Source organism: Ostrea edulis, chromosome 9 (genome assembly GCF_947568905.1).
Source record: "Ostrea edulis chromosome 9, xbOstEdul1.1, whole genome shotgun sequence".
Classification (NCBI taxonomy): Eukaryota; Metazoa; Mollusca; class Bivalvia; order Ostreida; family Ostreidae; genus Ostrea; species Ostrea edulis.
Window position 1 is genome coordinate 56,323,445 of NC_079172.1, and position 19,211 is coordinate 56,342,655.

Here is a 19,211-nt window from a genome sequence, read left to right on the forward strand (position 1 = left end):
GCGGGTAGCCCCAATATATATAATTTTGTTGCGCACTTTTACCTATCATAGCATCTCACAAGTGGTCATCTCAAAAGTTTACAGAAAGTAGAAACTGACTATTTAAAACGACTTATGAAAGTGATCGACGGGAAGTCATATCGGTTCTATATTTATTTTGTCATTGGGTAAAGTGGGTGGAAGGGGGGGGGGGGTACATGTATATACATAAGGTCTATACATGCTTATCCACCCTTCAGGTACCTGTGATCAATATTAGGAATACCGTTATTCATGTCCCTCGCTGAATAAAGTTCTCCATCTCCACATCATATTAACCGGGGTTTTCTTGGATTTCTGGTTGTAATTATTTTGATGCGCAATATTATAGTGGTCGATTCAATGCACTTGGAGACTATTGAATGAAAAACTGCATGAATAAAAAGGTACTTTCATGATTCGTATGACAATTTTTTTATAGAAATATATATGAAGTCATAAGTAGCACAATTACATGTAAGTATAATGCAATGTTACAAATTCGTTGCGAATACAATTCACAGGATTTCGCTATACCGAACACTAGCTTGTCTTTCCCTGTGTTCTCCACTTTAGTTGCTTCACTTTCGTTTTGATACATGTTCTTCCCCTGAGCGATTTCCAAATTGCATGAATATGTATGAAATAACTATTCAATATACATAACTATTGTTACACATTGTGTGAATAAAGTAATAAAGGCGTGTTTATTCTACCCTCGTTACCTAGATGCATACACGCTCAGGAATTTTCCAATTACAACACAATGAAAGTGCATTGAACACCAAGAATGTCAAATGTGTAAAGTGATTATAATATGAAACTGGTGGAAGTGGGTTTACATTCACTAAACAGTATGCAACTTGAACGTGGTTTAAGAATATGTTTTAAAAATATGAACCACAGATTGTCCAATATATGTCGCTCTTTGGACATATGTGTAAGTTTGAAACGAAACAAATTCCGTCCAAAGGAGACAGATTCCGGCTCTTTGTGAACAAAGCCATTGAATATTCCCCTGCATACGATTTTCAGTATAAATGAGATAAAACCGCCTGAACACTGTTTCATAAACAAGTGTCGCTCGAATTTATATAACACTTTCATGTGATATAATATATATGTACCAAACCTTGCTCTTAAACCATTGTTTGATATGGCTGATGCAAAAATAGCACTGACTTTGCCCCTCTCCCCCGCCGAAAAACTCCGGGTTCCAAATAATATAGCTTAACTAAACTAATCCTTTGACAATTTACCTTGTTCATGCCATTGTGTCATTTCTAACAATGATACTATATTTTGTAAATTCATATTAGGTCATTTCTAACAATGATACTATATTTTGTACATTCATGTTAGGTTTTTTATAATAATGATACTATATTTTGTACATTCATGATAGGTTTTTTATAATAATGACACTATATTTTGTACATTCCTGTTAGGTTTTTTTATAATAATGATACTATATTTTGTACATTCATGTTAGGTTTTTTTATAATAATGACACTATATTTTGTACATTCATCTTAGGTTTTTTATAATAATAATACTGTTTTGTACATTCATGTTAGGTTTCTTATAATAATGATACTATATTTTGTACATTCATGTTAGGTTTTTTATAATAATGATACTATATTTTGTACATTCATGTTAGGTTTTTTATAATAATGATACTATATTTTGTACATTCATGTTAGGTTTTTTTTTTATAATAATGATACTATATTTTGTACATTCATGTTAGGTTTTTTTTTTATAATAATGATACTATATTTTGTACATTCATGTTAGGTTTTTTATAATAATGATACTATATTTTGTACATTCATGTTAGGTTTTTTATAATAATGATACTATATTTTGTACATTCATGTTAGGTTTTTTTTTTTTATAACAATGATACTATATTTTGTACATTCATGTTAGGTTTTTTATAATAATGACACTATATTTTGTACATTCATGTTAGGTTTTTTATAATAATGATACTATATTTTGTACATTCATGATAGGTTTTTTATAATAATGACACTATATTTTGTACATTCCTGTTAGGTTTTTTTATAATAATGATACTATATTTTGTACATTCATGTTAGGTTTTTTTATAATAATGACACTATATTTTGTACATTCATCTTAGGTTTTTTATAATAATAATACTGTTTTGTACATTCATGTTAGGTTTCTTATAATAATGATACTATATTTTGTACATTCATGTTAGGTTTTTTATAATAATGATACTATATTTTGTACATTCATGTTAGGTTTTTTATAATAATGATACTATATTTTGTACATTCATGTTAGGTTTTCTATAATAATGATACTATATTTTGTACATTCATCTTAGGTTTTTTTTTTATAATAATGATACTATATTTTGTACATTCATGTTAGGTTTTTTATAATAATGATACTATATTTTGTACATTCATGTTAGGTTTTTTATAATAATGACACTATATTTTGTACATTCATGTTAGGTTGTTTTTTTTTATAACAATGATACTATATTTTGTACATTCATGTTAGGTTTTTTATAATAATGACACTATATTTTGTACATTCATGTTAGGTTTTTTTATAATAATGATACTATATTTTGTACATTCATGTTAGGTTTTTTATAATAATGATACTATATTTTGTACATTCATGATAGGTTTTTTATAATAATGACACTATATTTTGTACATTCCTGTTAGGTTTTTTTATAATAATGATACTATATTTTGTACATTCATGTTAGGTTTTTTTTATAATAATGACACTATATTTTGTACATTCATCTTAGGTTTTTTATAATAATAATACTGTTTTGTACATTCATGTTAGGTTTCTTATAATAATGATACTATATTTTGTACATTCATGTTAGGTTTTTTATAATAATGATACTATATTTTGTACATTCTTGTTAGGTTTTTTATAATAATGATACTATATTTTGTACATTCATGTTAGGTTTTTTTTTTATAATAATGATACTATATTTTGTACATTCATGTTAGGTTTTTTATAATAATGATACTATATTTTGTACATTCATGTTAGGTTTTTTATAATAATGACACTATATTTTGTACATTCATGTTAGGTTTTTTTTTTTTATAACAATGATACTATATTTTGTACATTCATGTTAGGTTTTTTATAATAATGACACTATATTTTGTACATTCATGTTAGGTTTTTTATAATAATGACACTATATTTTGTACATTCATGTTAGGTTTTTTATAATAATGATACTATATTTTGTACATTCATGTTAGGTTTTTTTTATAATAATGACACTATATTTTGTACATTCATGTTAGGTTTTTTATAATAATGATACTATATTTTGTACATTCATGTTAGGTTTTTTTATAATAATGATACTATATTTTGTACATTCATGTTAGGTTTTTTATAATAATGATACTATATTTTGTACATTCATTTTAGTTTTTTTCTTTATAATAATGATACTATATTTTGTACATTCATGTTAGGTTTTTTATAATAATGATACTATATTTTGTACATTCATGTTAGGTTTTTTATAATAATGATACTATATTTTGTACATTCATGTTAGGTTTATTATAATAATGATACTATATTTTGTACATTCATGTTAGGTTTTTTATAATAATGATACTATATTTTGTACATTCATTTTAGTTTTTTTCTTTATAATAATGATACTATATTTTGTACATTCATGTTAGGTTTTTTATAATAATGATACTATATTTTATACATTCATGTTAGGTTTTTTATAATAATGATACTATATTTTGTACATTCATTTTAGTTTTTTTCTTTATAATAATGATACTATATTTTGTACATTCATGTTAGGTTTTTTATAATAATGATACTATATTTTGTACATTCAGGTTAGTTTTTTTTTTATAATAATGATACTATATTTTGTACATTCATGTTAGGTTTTTTTTTTTATAATAATGATACTATATTTTGTACATTCATGTTAAGTTTATCATAATAATGATACTATATTTTGTACATTCATGTTAGGTTTTTTATAATAATGATACTATATTTTGTACATTCATGTTAGGTTTTTTTCTTTTTTATAATAATGATACTATATTTTGTACATTCATGTTAGGTTTTTTATAATAATGATACTATATTTTGTACATTCATGTTAGGTTTTTTATAATAATGATACTATATTTTGTACATTCATGTTAGGTTTTTTTTTATAATAATGATACTATATTTTGTACATTCATGTTAAGTTTTTTATAATAATGAATCTATATTTTGTACATTCATGTTAGGTTTTTTATAATAATGATACTATATTTTGTACATTCATGTTAGGTTTTTTTCTTTTTTATAATAATGATACTATATTTTGTACATTCATGTTAAGTTTTTTATAATAATGAATCTATATTTTGTACATTCATGTTAGGTTTTTTTATAATAATGATACTATATTTTGTACATTCATGTTAGGTTTTTTATAATAATGATACTATATTTTGTACATTCATGTTAGGTTTTTTTTATAACAATGATACTATATTTTTTACATTCATGTTAGGTTTTTTATAATAATGATACTATATTTTGTACATTCATGTTAGGTTTTTTATAATAATGATACTATATTTTGTATATTCGTGTTAGGTTTTTTATAATACTGATACTATATTTTGTACATTCATGTTAGGATTTTTATAATAATGACACTATATTTTGTACATTCATGTTAGGTTTATTATAACAATGATACTATATTTTGTACATTCATGTTAGGTTTTTTTTATAATAATGATACTATATTTTGTACATTCATGTTAGGTTTTTTTTTATAATAATGATACTATATTTTGTACATTCATGATACTATATTTTGTACATTCATGTTAGGTTTTTTTTATAATAATGATACTATATTTTGTACATTCATGTTAGGTTTTTTATAATAATGATACTATATTTTGTACATTCATGTTAGGTTTTTTTTTATAATAATGATACTATATTTTGTACATTCATGTTAGGTTTTTTATAATAATGACACTATATTTTGTACATTCATGTTAGGTTTTTATAATAATGATACTATATTTTGTACATTCATGTTAGGTTTATTATAACAATGATACTATATTTTGTACATTCATGTTAGGTTTTTTATAATAATGATACTATATTTTGTACATTCATGTTAGGTTTTTTATAATAATGATACTATATTTTGTACATTCATGTTAGGTTTTTTATAATAATGATACTATATTTTGTACATTCATGTTAGGTTTTTTTTTATAATAATGATACTATATTTTGTACATTCATGTTAGGTTTTTTATAATAATGATACTATATTTTGTACATTCATGTTAGGTTTTTTTTTATAATAATGATACTATATTTTGTACATTCATGTTAGGTTTTTTATAATAATGACACTATATTTTGTACATTCATGTTAGGTTTTTTATAATAATGATACTATATTTTGTACATTCATGTTAGGTTTTTTTTTATAATAATGACACTATATTTTGTACATTCATGTTAGGTTTTTTATAATAATAATACTGTTTTGTACATTCATGTTAGGTTTTTTATAATAATAATACTGTTTTGTACATTCATGTTAGGTTTTTTATAATAATGATACTATATTTTGTACATTCATGTTAGGTTTTTTATAATAATGATACTATATTTTGTACATTCATGTTAGGTTTTTTATAATAATGATACTATATTTTGTACATTCATGTTAGGTTTTTTATAATAATGATACTATATTTTGTACATTCATGTTAGGTTTTTTATAATAATGACACTATATTTTGTACATTCATGTTAGGTTTTTTATAATAATGATACTATATTTTGTACATTCAATTTAGTTTTTTTTTTATAATAATGATACTATATTTTGTACATTCATGATACTATATTTTGTACATTCATGTTAGGTTTTTTTTATAATAATGATACTATATTTTGTACATTCATGTTAGGTTTTTTATAATAATGATACTATATTTTGTACATTCATGTTAGGTTTTTTTTTATAATAATGATACTATATTTTGTACATTCATGTTAGGTTTTTTATAATAATGACACTATATTTTGTACATTCATGTTAGGTTTTTTATAATAATGATACTATATTTTGTACATTCATGTTAGGTTTTTTTTTATAATAATGACACTATATTTTGTACATTCATGTTAGGTTTTTTATAATAATAATACTGTTTTGTACATTCATGTTAGGTTTTTTATAATAATAATACTGTTTTGTACATTCATGTTAGGTTTTTTATAATAATGATACTATATTTTGTACATTCATGTTAGGTTTTTTATAATAATGATACTATATTTTGTACATTCATGTTAGGTTTTTTATAATAATGATACTATATTTTGTACATTCAATTTAGTTTTTTTCTTTATAATAATGATACTATATTTTGTACATTCATGTTAGGTTTTTTATAATAATGATACTATATTTTGTAGATTCATTTTAGTTTTTTTCTTTATAATAATGATATTATATTTTGTACATTCATGTTAGGTTTTTTATAATAATGATACTATATTTTGTACATTCATGTTAGGTTTTTTTTATAATAATGATACTATATTTTGTACATTCATGTTAGGTTTATTATAATAATGACACTATATTTTGTACATTCATGTTAGGTTTTTTATAATAATGATACTATATTTTGTACATTCATGTTAGGTTTATTATAACAATGATACTATATTTTGTACATTCATGTTAGGTTTTTTATAATAATGATACTATATTTTGTACATTCATGTTAGGTTTTTTATAATAATGATACTATATTTTGTACATTCATGTTAGGTTTTTTATAATAATGATACTATATTTTGTACATTCATGTTAGGTTTATTATAACAATGATACTATATTTTGTACATTCATGTTAGGTTTTTTTATAATAATGATACTATATTTTGTACATTCATGTTAGGTTTTTTTCTTTTTTATAATAATGATGCTATATTTTGTACATTCATGTTAGGTTTTTTATAATAATGATACTATATTTTGTACATTCATGTTAGGTTTGTTTTTTTATAATAATGATACTATATTTTGTACATTCATGTTAGGTTTTTTATAATAATGAATCTATATTTTGTACATTCATGTTAAGTTTTTTATAATAATGATACTATATTTTGTACATTCATGTTAGGTTTATTATAATAATGATACTATATTTTGTACATTCATGTTAGGTTTTTTTTTATAATAATGATACTATATTTTGTACATTCATGTTAGGTTTATTATAATAATGATACTATATTTTGTACATTCATGTTAGGTTTTTTTTTATAATAATGATACTATATTTTGTACATTCATGTTAGGTTTTTTTTATAATAATGATACTATATTTTGTACATTCATGATACTATATTTTGTACATTCATGTTAGGTTTTTTTTATAATAATGATACTATATTTTGTACATTCATGTTAGGTTTTTTATAATAATGATACTATATTTTGTACATTCATGTTAGGTTTTTTTTTATAATAATGATACTATATTTTGTACATTCATGTTAGGTTTTTTATAATAATGACACTATATTTTGTACATTCATGTTAGGTTTTTTATAATAATGATACTATATTTTGTACATTCATGTTAGGTTTTTTTTATAATAATGACACTATATTTTGTACATTCATGTTAGGTTTTTTATAATAATAATACTGTTTTGTACATTCATGTTAGGTTTTTTATAATAATGATAGTATATTTTGTACATTCATGTTAGGTTTTTTATAATAATGATACTATATTTTGTACATTCATGTTAGGTTTTTTATAATAATGATACTATATTTTGTACATTCAATTTAGTTTTTTTCTTTATAATAATGATACTATATTTTGTACATTCATGTTAGGTTTTTTATAATAATGATACTATATTTTGTACATTCATTTTAGTTTTTTTCTTTATAATAATGATATTATATTTTGTACATTCATGTTAGGTTTTTTTATAATAATGATACTATATTTTGTACATTCATGTTAGGTTTTTTTATAATAATGATACTATATTTTGTACATTCATGTTAGGTTTATTATAATAATGATACTATATTTTGTACATTCATGTTAGGTTTTTTATAATAATGATACTATATTTTGTACATTCATGTTAGGTTTATTATAACAATGATACTATATTTTGTACATTCATGTTAGGTTTTTTTTATAATAATGATACTATATTTTGTACATTCATGTTAGGTTTTTTTTATAATAATGATGCTATATTTTGTACATTCATGTTAGGTTTTTTATAATAATGATACTATATTTTGTACATTCATGTTAGGTTTTTTTTTTATAATAATGATACTCTATTTTTTACATTCATGTTAGGTTTTTTATAATAATGAATCTATATTTTGTACATTCATGTTAAGTTTTTTATAATAATGATACTATATTTTGTACATTCATGTTAGGTTTATTATAATAATGATACTATATTTTGTATATTCGTGTTAGGTTTTTTATAATAATGATACTATATTTTGTACATTCATGTTAGGTTTTTTTTATAATAATGATACTATATTTTGTACATTCATGTTAGGTTTATTATAATAATGATACTATATTTTGTACATTCATGTTAGGTTTTTTTTATAATAATGATACTATATTTTGTACATTCATGTTAGGTTTATTATAATAATGATACTATATTTTGTACATTCATGTTAGGTTTTTTATAATAATGATACTATATTTTGTTTGTTAGGTCATTTCATCGTTAACACGACAATGGACAGAAAAGACTGGCATACTGTTTACCGGTATCAAGTTCAGAAGGACAAAACAAAGTATCTTGGCATCAACGGAAATAGACTGGATCTTGTAGTGAGTACCGACTGAAAAATTATGCCGATTTATTATATGTTAATTGAATTTTGTCTGTAATTATAATGTCAGTGCATACGCTGATATGCAAGTTCCGAGAAAAAGATCTTCTAAGTAGGAAGTGCATTTAGTGCTACTCTGGATGTCTTAAGTGGGACATAGCGCACCTACAGGCAGTGAGGAAGACGATAAAAGTATGAAAGAGACCTTTGATATAAGAAATACAAAAATACTGAATCGAAACCATAAAAACAATGTCACATTTGCAAGCAGTATCCTAGATATGGTATGTGTAAGCAACAAAATACATGTAAAGTGATATAATTAGACTTATTATTAGTCACTGTAAGTAATTTTATCTATTAGCGATACTCGTTTTTATTCTCATGTCCATTCGATACATCCTGTGAATGCGAAATAAAACACACAACAGTCTTTCATATCTGCTTCATATTTAAAAAAAAATAAAATACTTTATTAACATAGATGTCAACGGCAAACTAACAACACAGTGTCACAATTTGTGATAATGGCATGGAAATAATCCCTCGCTGCAAAACGTTCTTTGAAGAAAGATAAAGAGTATGTGCAAATAAGTTTATTATCGTGCTCACCAATTTCGCAAGTAACATCTACACTCATACACACGCATGCACACAACAACACTCATACAAACAAACAAAAATATAACAAACCAAACAAGATGTGTTTGTGAAACACAAATGCCCCCGATAATGGCCAATTTCGAAGATGGCCAAGGTCACAAGGACACATATCTTGGCAGCAGTAGAAAGATCTTGTCACAAGAAATGCTCATGTACAATATGAAAGCTCTAATATTTCCCATTTAGAAGTTATGAACAATGTCAATTTTTTTAAAAGTAGGTCAAATGTCAAGGTCAAAAGGTTTAGTACCAACGGAAAGGTCTTGTCACAAGGAATACTCATGTGAAATATCAAAGCTCTATCACTTTCTGTTCAATAGTTATTAGCAAGGTTAAAGTTTTCAAAAGGTAGGTCAAACTCCAAGGTCAAGGTCACGGGGTCAATAATGTTGGTACCCACGGAAAGGTCTTGTCACAAGGAATACTCATGTGAAATATCAAAGCTCTATCACTTTCTGTTCAATAGTTATTAGCAAGGTTAAAGTTTTCAAAAGGTAGGTCAAACTCCAAGGTCAAGGTCACGGGGTCAATAATGTTGGTACCCACGGAAAGGTCTTGTCACAAGGAATACTCATGTGAAATATCAAAGCTCTATCACTTACTGTTCAAAAGTTATTAGCAAGGTTAAAGTTTTAGACAGAATGACAGACAGGACAAAAACAATATGGCCCCCGATCTTCGATCTCGAGGGCATAAAATATTAATTTACAGACGATTACACGTGTACCCGACCAAAGCTAAATGTTTAGTTATGTTGCCTTATGTAGGAAAACCAGCAGACTTGTCTTTTGAATTCGAAATAGGTTACACAGGATGACGAAACAAAATACGTTGACTAAAGAGTTACCACACTTTACACAACAGTCGTTGGCTGTCTTCAGACACGTGGTGACACTTTGTCCATCACTTGCTCAACGTTTCTGTAGCCGTAAACGTATTTCCTGTATTTCTATAGGTCGTTCTCCAACGCTGTTCATCAAATATCCCAGAACGCCATAATATACATGTTGCGAGCACCTGCTGGAGCCATACAATACACACATCTGGTCACCTATAATTACACAGTAACAGTCTGGGTTTTTACGTATACACTATTTACACTGAAAACTTGAATATGTCGAGTATATTGTGTAATACAAATAAACTGGTTACACAAATTTAAAAAAAGTGACAAAATTTCCTAACGTAAACAAAAATAAACAGTTCACATTCGCCGTTGTCGAAATGCCCAAAATTGTGTTCTCACTTTCCACACAGGAACATCATTCGAACACCCGTACTACATGTACATACAATGCAGGCCCAGTAAACCACACAGGTAAAACTCTCGACCACACACGCCGTAACGACTATATGGTGAGAACAAACTATGGAACGCCATAACAAGCATAATAAAACACTCAAATTGTGACACACAGCTTTATGAAAAACAAGATGCCTTCAGCTTTAAATCAACAACTTTCCATATTCAATTATCACCTGTATATGGTGTTTATGTCTCTCAACTGATTCGATACGCAAGAGCATATTCTGCGTATGATAACTTTTTAAATCTAGACAGGATACTACTGTGTCCAGGGGTCCTTGTTTACCAAACTCCTTTATAGGATACTATAATACTATATTTGATACATTGCTTTGCCATAAGAAGGTACAGATCAACTTTGAATTTCGTCTCGGTCCGTTGATTTTTCACTTAGTTATGGCCCTTGGACTTAGAAAAATAGCATGAATTATCAGTTTTCCAGACTTTTTTTGTTGTGCTTGCGGATATTTATTTGATAGTTGGTACATTGCTTTGCCATAATAAGTTACCGATCAAGTTTGTATTTGGTCTCGGTCCGTTGATTTTTCACTAAGTTATGCCCTTGGACTTAGAAAAATAGCATGAATTATCAGTTTTCCGGACCTTTTATTATGTGCTTGTAGATATTCATTTGATATTTGGTACATTGCTTTTCCATAATAAGTTACAGATCAAGTTTGCATTTTGTCTCGGTCCGTTGATTTTTCACTAAGTTATGGCCCTTGGACTTAGAAAAATAGCATGAATCATCATTTTCCGGACTGTTTTTTTTTTTTTTTTTTTGTGCTTGCAGATATTCATTTGATATTTGGTACATTGCTTTGCCATAACAAGTTACAGATCAAGTTTGAATTTCGTCTCCGTCCGTTGATTTTTCAATAAGTTATGGCCCTTGGACTTAAATATCATGAATTATTTTACATCCAAGTTTCTTATTTCTGTGGATAAGAGTACTACACTCATTAAAATTTCTAGCATAGTAATACACCAATATAGATAATTCATTCATGATTACCTACATTTCACAGTTTATTGACTTGGCTAGAGACCTAAACCTAATTATAAATTTGTATTTTTCCTGGTCTAGGCTCTACTCGAATAGTAGTTGATTTCCAACCATCCCTATCCTGGTTCCCCAATGTTCCCTTTTACCATAAACTACATAATGAACTTTGAATGTTGTTGTGGTACAGTAATTATTGCAATATGTATTGCCATGCAGCAATACTACACACACACACACACACACACACACACACACACACACACACACATTCAGTGTTTAAGATATTTTATAAGGAGAGTGGATCTCTCGATGCAATTGTATAGAATATTTAATATAATAATAATAATGATAATAATGATTGGTTTTATATAGCGCCTTATCCAGCGTATACTGTTCAAAGCGCTTTACAATTATCAATGTACATTATTACCCCGGCAGACCTTATATCAATCTAGAACTTTCTCAGCCTCCTAGGAAGCATACAGTGCAAGCTGCCATTACAAGCGCTAGAGCACTAACATTCTAACAATAGCTTTCACTGTCTATAGCCAGGTACCCCTTTTACACTTGGGTGGAGTGAGGTAATTCATGTAAAGTGCCTTTCCCAAGGACACAACGTCAGCCCTGCCGCGGCCAGGACTCGAACCCACGACCTTTCGGTCGAGAGTCTGACGGCCTAACCACTCGGCCACCGACGCACAAACAAACAATTATAACACCCAACCTTACGTTTACCCATAGGATCTAAACGATACATGTGATAATCAATTAATTAATATATAAAGCACTAAATAATCACAACTAGGTACTGAAAATTTTCGCCCCAGCCCGGGGTCGAACCAGCGACCTACGGCACCCACCGCCTAGCAAGATTGTCAAACCAGTGTGTAAGTCCACTCGGCCACAACGACTTCCCTAAAAAAGGAAGTTTTGTTATGCTACTAAAGCGCTACTTATACACACTGATGCAATCTCACACAGTCGCTGTGTCATTCAGTGTTTAAGATATTTTATAAGGAGAGTGGATCTCTCGATGCAATTATATATATATATATATATATATATATATATATATATATGTATTACAACATTTATTTATATGACGATTTTTAATTATGCAAGATTTTTTACAGGATGGATCAGCTAACACGAAACAAACATTATTCCGACAGGAGATGATTCAACGAGAAATACTTCTGAAGCCTTGTGCACATGGAGGTACAGATAAATATCATGCTGTATAGTAATGCCTATTTATAACAACAATTGATCAAGTTTATATACAAAATACACTAATAAACAGAATTATAATGACTTAACAAGATGTGTTTGTGAAACACAAATGCCCCCGATAATGGCCAATTCTAAAGATAGCCAATGTCACAAGGACAACTATCTTGGTACCAGTAGAAAGATCTTGTCGCAAGAAATGCTCATATGCAACATGAGCTCTAATATAAATTTACCATTTAGAAGTTATGACGAATGTCAATTTTTTTAAAAGTGAGTCAACTCCAAGGTCAAGGTCTTGTCATAAGGAATACTCATGTGAAAAATCAAAGCTCTAGCACTTAATGTTCAAAAGTTATTAGCAAGGTTAAAGTTTCCAACAGAATGACAGACAGGACAAAAACAATATGCCCCCTATCTTCGATTTCGGGGGCATAAAAATTCATAACTTTTGTAATTCAAAGGCATTGCCAACCTTATATTCGTATATGACTTTGGGTATATTAAAAAGAATACGCTAAAATTTGCTTGTTTTATCATTTATTTAGTAAGGAGAAGGGTAAAATTAGATCAAAAACAGCCATTACACAACAAAGACAAGTCAGTGTGAAGTGAGAGACAAATACCTCGCACGTCACATAAAAGTTATTATTTACAATAATCATTGATTTCATTCTTTGTACGTAAACATTTGTTAAAGCTGAAAAATTATCAGAAATGTATATTCAGCTATCATTAATACAATTTCCGAAGAAAATAGGGGGAGGGGGGGGGGGGGGGTCCGTGGCCGAGTGGTTAGAGCATTGCGCTCAAAATCACATTGCCTCTGTCGGGGCGGGTTCGAATCCCGCTCGCGCCGATAAGTGAGAAAGTTTCCCAGTTTACTTTCGGAAGGTCGGTAGTCTCCCAGGTACATTGTATCTCGGTTCTCTCTTCCACCAATAAAAACTGGACGCCACCAGATAGATAACTGAAAAATTGTTGAGTGTGGCGGAAAACATCAATCAATCAATCAATCCGAAGAAATATAAGGTGGTTCAAAATACAAGTTATATCATCATTTAATTTTATTTGTTAGATCACTCATCAAATGAGAAAACCTGGGAATGTTTAAATGTTGTCACTGAAATTGACTATAACTGATTTTAAAATTTCCTTTAATTTGTTAGATATGGCTGTTTTCTATAACAGAAGCCGTGGGATGCTTGAACTGGTGAGTAGGGACTATGCACTGGACCGAGCAGCGTATGGAATTCGTATGGTACCTACCTCGTGTAGCCCTTGAAATAGATCTGACTTTGTAATTCTTTCCGACGATTTGTAGGAATTATGAATGAGGAAGTATAGTGAGCACTGTTTTTTGTATAATTCGACTGAATAAAGTAGTTATATCTGTACAGTGTTATTAGAGACATAAATGCATACACATACTAGTATTGCATTTTTTGATTTTCTGCTTCGTTATCGATTGTTATTTACATTGTATTGATGCATTTTGTATTGAGATATATGCATTACCTATCCAGTTCGTTTTCAGTGTAATGGATTATTTTATTATAACGCGCTTTATCCACCAATAAGAAGTAATGCTGCTGTTAGAAATAGCCACCGTTTACATATGCTAGTACAATGTATGTGTATTTCATTTTATGTAAATATTTGGGTTTTGACAATCTTTTTATTACAGGCCAGTATATTTTGTTCATGCTGTCTTTTCATTATATGTCAGAATGCATTTGATTAGGTTCCCGAGCTTTCTGACACATTTTTGTATTTATTACATGTATATTTAGATCACCGAGTTACTCAGGTATGGTGGCTGATTTGTGCCACTTTACAATACGCAATTTCCGAGTTGCCCAATAGTTCTTTCCCATTGTGGAACTCTTACGGACAGTGAGACGCAAAACATACTATCATCCACACGCGGTGGGTACAAATGCTTATCGCTGCCTTCATATATTGCTTAAAGGCCGATTATCAGACGCCATGCAACCACCCAAATTGCAGGGACACACAATATTAGTAAGTTTATTAGTATTTGATAATAAAATAGCTCAAACGATAATCACCATCTTTCTTTGATTAAAATATCACTCGTGCAGAAGAGGAAATAAAAAATAATTTCACATTTGATTTAATGGCCTAATTCAAACAAATATTATTTTTGATATGGTCAGTTTAATGTATACCAACGGCTAGTATAAATAAAATTTACACTTTCATTACTTTTATCTGTTATTATATAGATAGTCTATAATATATGTACACATCTTGTACCCACCCAAGCGTTCAACAGAACACTGAACGTACCTCCACCACAGAAGTTGCGTATTTATCGTCTTTTCGTTATTTCGAGGCGAAATAACGACAAAACGTAAAGAAGACAAAACGATAATTAGCAACTTTTCGCCCCGAAATAACGAAAAGTCGAAAAGACGACAAAATAAAGATTTTCCCTTTATTTTGCTATCTGATTTTCTAGGAATTCAATATGATATTTGCTGTGTTTTCGATAATTATTAATTACATTTACAAAAAGGAAACATCTAAAATTAAATTATAGTTCTTGTGTACTTATATTTAGTTCATTGCACGTATTGTTCAATTCAGCACTTCAAACATCAACTACCTTTCACTACTACTTTAATAATGAAAAGAGGAGGGATCAATCGAATCTCCCATTCAACATGCCTGGTATAACATTTACAAAAAAAAAAGATTTCTTCAGTAGAATACAAGTACATAAGAACTAATATTTAATTTTAGATGTATCCTTCTTGTAAGTGTAATTAATGATTATCGAAAACTTTCATTTGTTATTGAATTCCTAGAAAATCAGAGAGCAAAATAACGGGAAAATCTGTATTTTGTCGTCTTTTCGACTTTCCGTTACTTCGAGGCGAAAAGTCGCCAATTATCGTTTTGTCGACTTTTCGTTTTGTCATCTTTTCGCCTCGAAAAGACCACAAAACGCCAGGCGAAAAGACGACAAATTAGGTCGCTAATGTGCGGCTTTTGTTTGTCGTCTTTTCGCCTATAAGTTGTCGACTTTTCGTTTTGTTGTCTTTTCGACTTTCCGATATTTCGAGGCGAAAAGTCACTAATTATCGTTTTATTGTTTTTTCGCCTTGAAATAACGAAAAGACGACAAATTGTAAAGTGGCACAAATCAGCCACCACGTCAAGCGTTGTCCGTTAACAATTGAACGCAATAACCTCTTCTTGGTTACCATTCCAATTCTTTTTAATTTGGTATGAAGCATCTTTGGGACAAGTGGAACATAAATTGTTAATTTTATGACTCTTGCACCCTCGGAGTCTAAGGGGCAGGGGAAAACTGCCAAAAATTGGCCATTTTTCAAACCTCTTCTCTACAACCGCACATATGTAAGAAAAACTAAATGCATAGTCATGTAGAACAGGAAGACCTTTACCAATATTATAAATTTAATGATCCCCGGGGTAGAGGTTCTGACTTTAGGTGGTGCCAAACTTGACATATAGTGTTTACATATATGTATGTGTAAAACATTTAAATAACATTATCTTTAATGCTATTGATACTAAATTCAAACTAAGTGGATATGTAAAAGGAGCAGGTAGCCCGTTACCAAAATAGTAAATCTAATGATCCCAGCCGCAGGGGTTTTAGTTCCAGGTTGGTACCAAAATTATGATAGTGATTATTGTCTTTACCATTTGAAAGATTTCTTTAATTCTGCTGATATTGTATAGAAACTAAATTCATACTAAGGAAAAACAGAAAGGGAAGCACCAGAATTTTTGATTTTGCAATCCCAGGGTTTTGACTCGAGGACAGGTCCAAAATAATCAAATAGTGTTAATATAGCATATATCGTATCATGTAGGCTTTCGTCAGAATGGGTACTTTCGGGGTCATTTGCATTTTTTAAGAACACATCATGTTTCATACTGCTGTTGAATATTAGAATTAGCTTAGATATGCAAAACAGGAATTGTTTTGATTTCATAGTCCTTGGGACTAGTGCTACTTTTAACTAATACTCAGATGGCCTACAAGACCTTTGGATTTTTTGCTATATGTTAACATAAATATGTTCTATGTCACTTGTATTACACTTGTATTACGCGGTAGACTGCTGCTGCGGTTGAAGTTTGTATCAAACATCTTCGAATGTGTGCATCATGCCTACAAGAAAACTTATTATGGGAGAGACCAGGGGATGGATCTACGGCATTTGGGCCTGAAATATTTGGCAAAGAGAGATAATGTAAGAGAATGTTCGAAATTAAAAGGGGTCTGTAGTGGATCTAGGCCTAGGAATTGAGAGGGGGGGGGGGGGGGGGTATCAGTTGTTGAAGGCGAACAGTATTTTTGTTCGGTACATTTATTCTATACCATTGTAAATAACTTGTGAACATTTATTTGTGTACATTTTCCCCCTAAATGTATATTGTAATTCATTGCCAATGAAGCAAGTGTTCATAGATGCAAACATTGCAATTTAATGTGTAACACTGAAAGATATCTGCTACTTGGATATTTTATTGAACATAAATGTTAACGGCAAACTAACAACTCATCTTTATGATAAACGGTATTGCATCAGCTTCTCCATCGTCAACTTCCCATATTTATGTAGCAATATTCCATTTTCACCTGTAAATGGTATTTATGTCAATTGACTGATTCGATACGCAGGAACATATTCTGTGTATGATCTTTTTTTTTTAATCGATTCAGGTTACTGACAAATAAAATTATGTTCCAGGGGTTTCAACAGTCTCGTTTAAAGTCGCAAATTCTATGATCGTTATAACGATTAAATTCACAACTTTTGACTACGGATAACTCCGTTTACCTGATCAAGATATAGGGCTCACGGTGGGTGTGACCGGTCGACAGGGGGTATTTACTCTTCCTAGGCACCTGATCCCACCTGTGGTGGGTCCAGGGGTCCGTATTTACCCAACTATCTAATTTGTATTGCTTATAGGAGTCATGAGATCGATCACTTTCACAAATACAACCTGTCATTAGGTTGAATGCTGTCTGGTGTGTTTCAAACCAATTGTTAGGCCGTTCTGTACATACTAATTTTGACTACGGATTTCTCTGTTTACCTGATCAAGATTGAGGGCTCATGGCGAGTGTGACTCGTCAGCAGAAGATCCTACACGCCTGTTCCCACCTCTGGTATGTTCAAGGGTACGTGTTTGCCCTACACTTAAATTTGTATTCTTTATAGGAATTATGATTGATTCACTTTGTCATCAACGTGTCATATTTTTTAATATGGAATTTACATTTTGAAGACCAACAGATTAGTCTCACTCCTGTTTATACATAAGGATACATGTCTTGCAATGTTTGATTTTCTGATTCGTTATCAATTGTTATTCATCTATGCATTTTATAATGAGATATGGATTACTCATCCAGTTCGTTTTCAGTGTAATGAATTATTTTATTCTAACGCGCTGTATCCATCAGTAAGAAATAATGCTGCAGTTAGAAATAGTCACCGAGTGTATTTAATTTCGTGTAATATTTGTATTTTGACAGTTTTTTATTACAGGCCAGTCTATTTTTGTTCAAGCTTTGTTACATGTCCGAATGTATTAGATTATTATTCCGAGCTATTGTCCTTTCTGACATATTTTTACAAATAAAATATGAAATATAACTAAACATCACATGACTCAAAGAACAATATCAAAATACATTTGTTTTATTTCCAGAAAAACAAAGATCTGATAGTTTATTCTGTCTTGCCATATCCTGAGCCGAATTCAAAAGCAGGTGCAAATGCAAATTGTAGCTGATTTTGTTTGAAGATTTTCAAGGGGAAAGTAACTTTCTAAAATTAAAAATTCATTCACGTACGATTTTAACAAAATCCCATATAGTGTATATTTTGCTAATGGGATATTTTCTACGCTACAAACCTTTCGCCTCGTCTGGAAAAAAGCATTTCTTGATTGGAACATAGACGTAAAGCAAAGGGATCACCGACTCTCTGTGGCGG

The 19,211-nt window shown here is 29.0% G+C and overlaps 1 protein-coding gene across 1 annotated transcript in view; it reads left to right on the plus strand.

The window, feature by feature from the left end:
• LOC125657735 (uncharacterized) overlaps positions 1 to 18,879 on the plus strand; it is a 72,934-nt gene extending 54,055 nt beyond the window's left edge. The window contains exons 9-11 of the mRNA XM_048888480.2: positions 8,872 to 8,990; positions 13,101 to 13,185; positions 14,367 to 18,879. Of these exons, the coding sequence (XP_048744437.1) occupies positions 8,872 to 8,990; positions 13,101 to 13,185; positions 14,367 to 14,482 (320 nt within the window). The 3' untranslated portion in view covers positions 14,483 to 18,879. The remainder of the gene's footprint in view (positions 1 to 8,871; positions 8,991 to 13,100; positions 13,186 to 14,366) is intronic.
• The last annotated feature ends 332 nt before the right edge of the window (positions 18,880 to 19,211 follow it).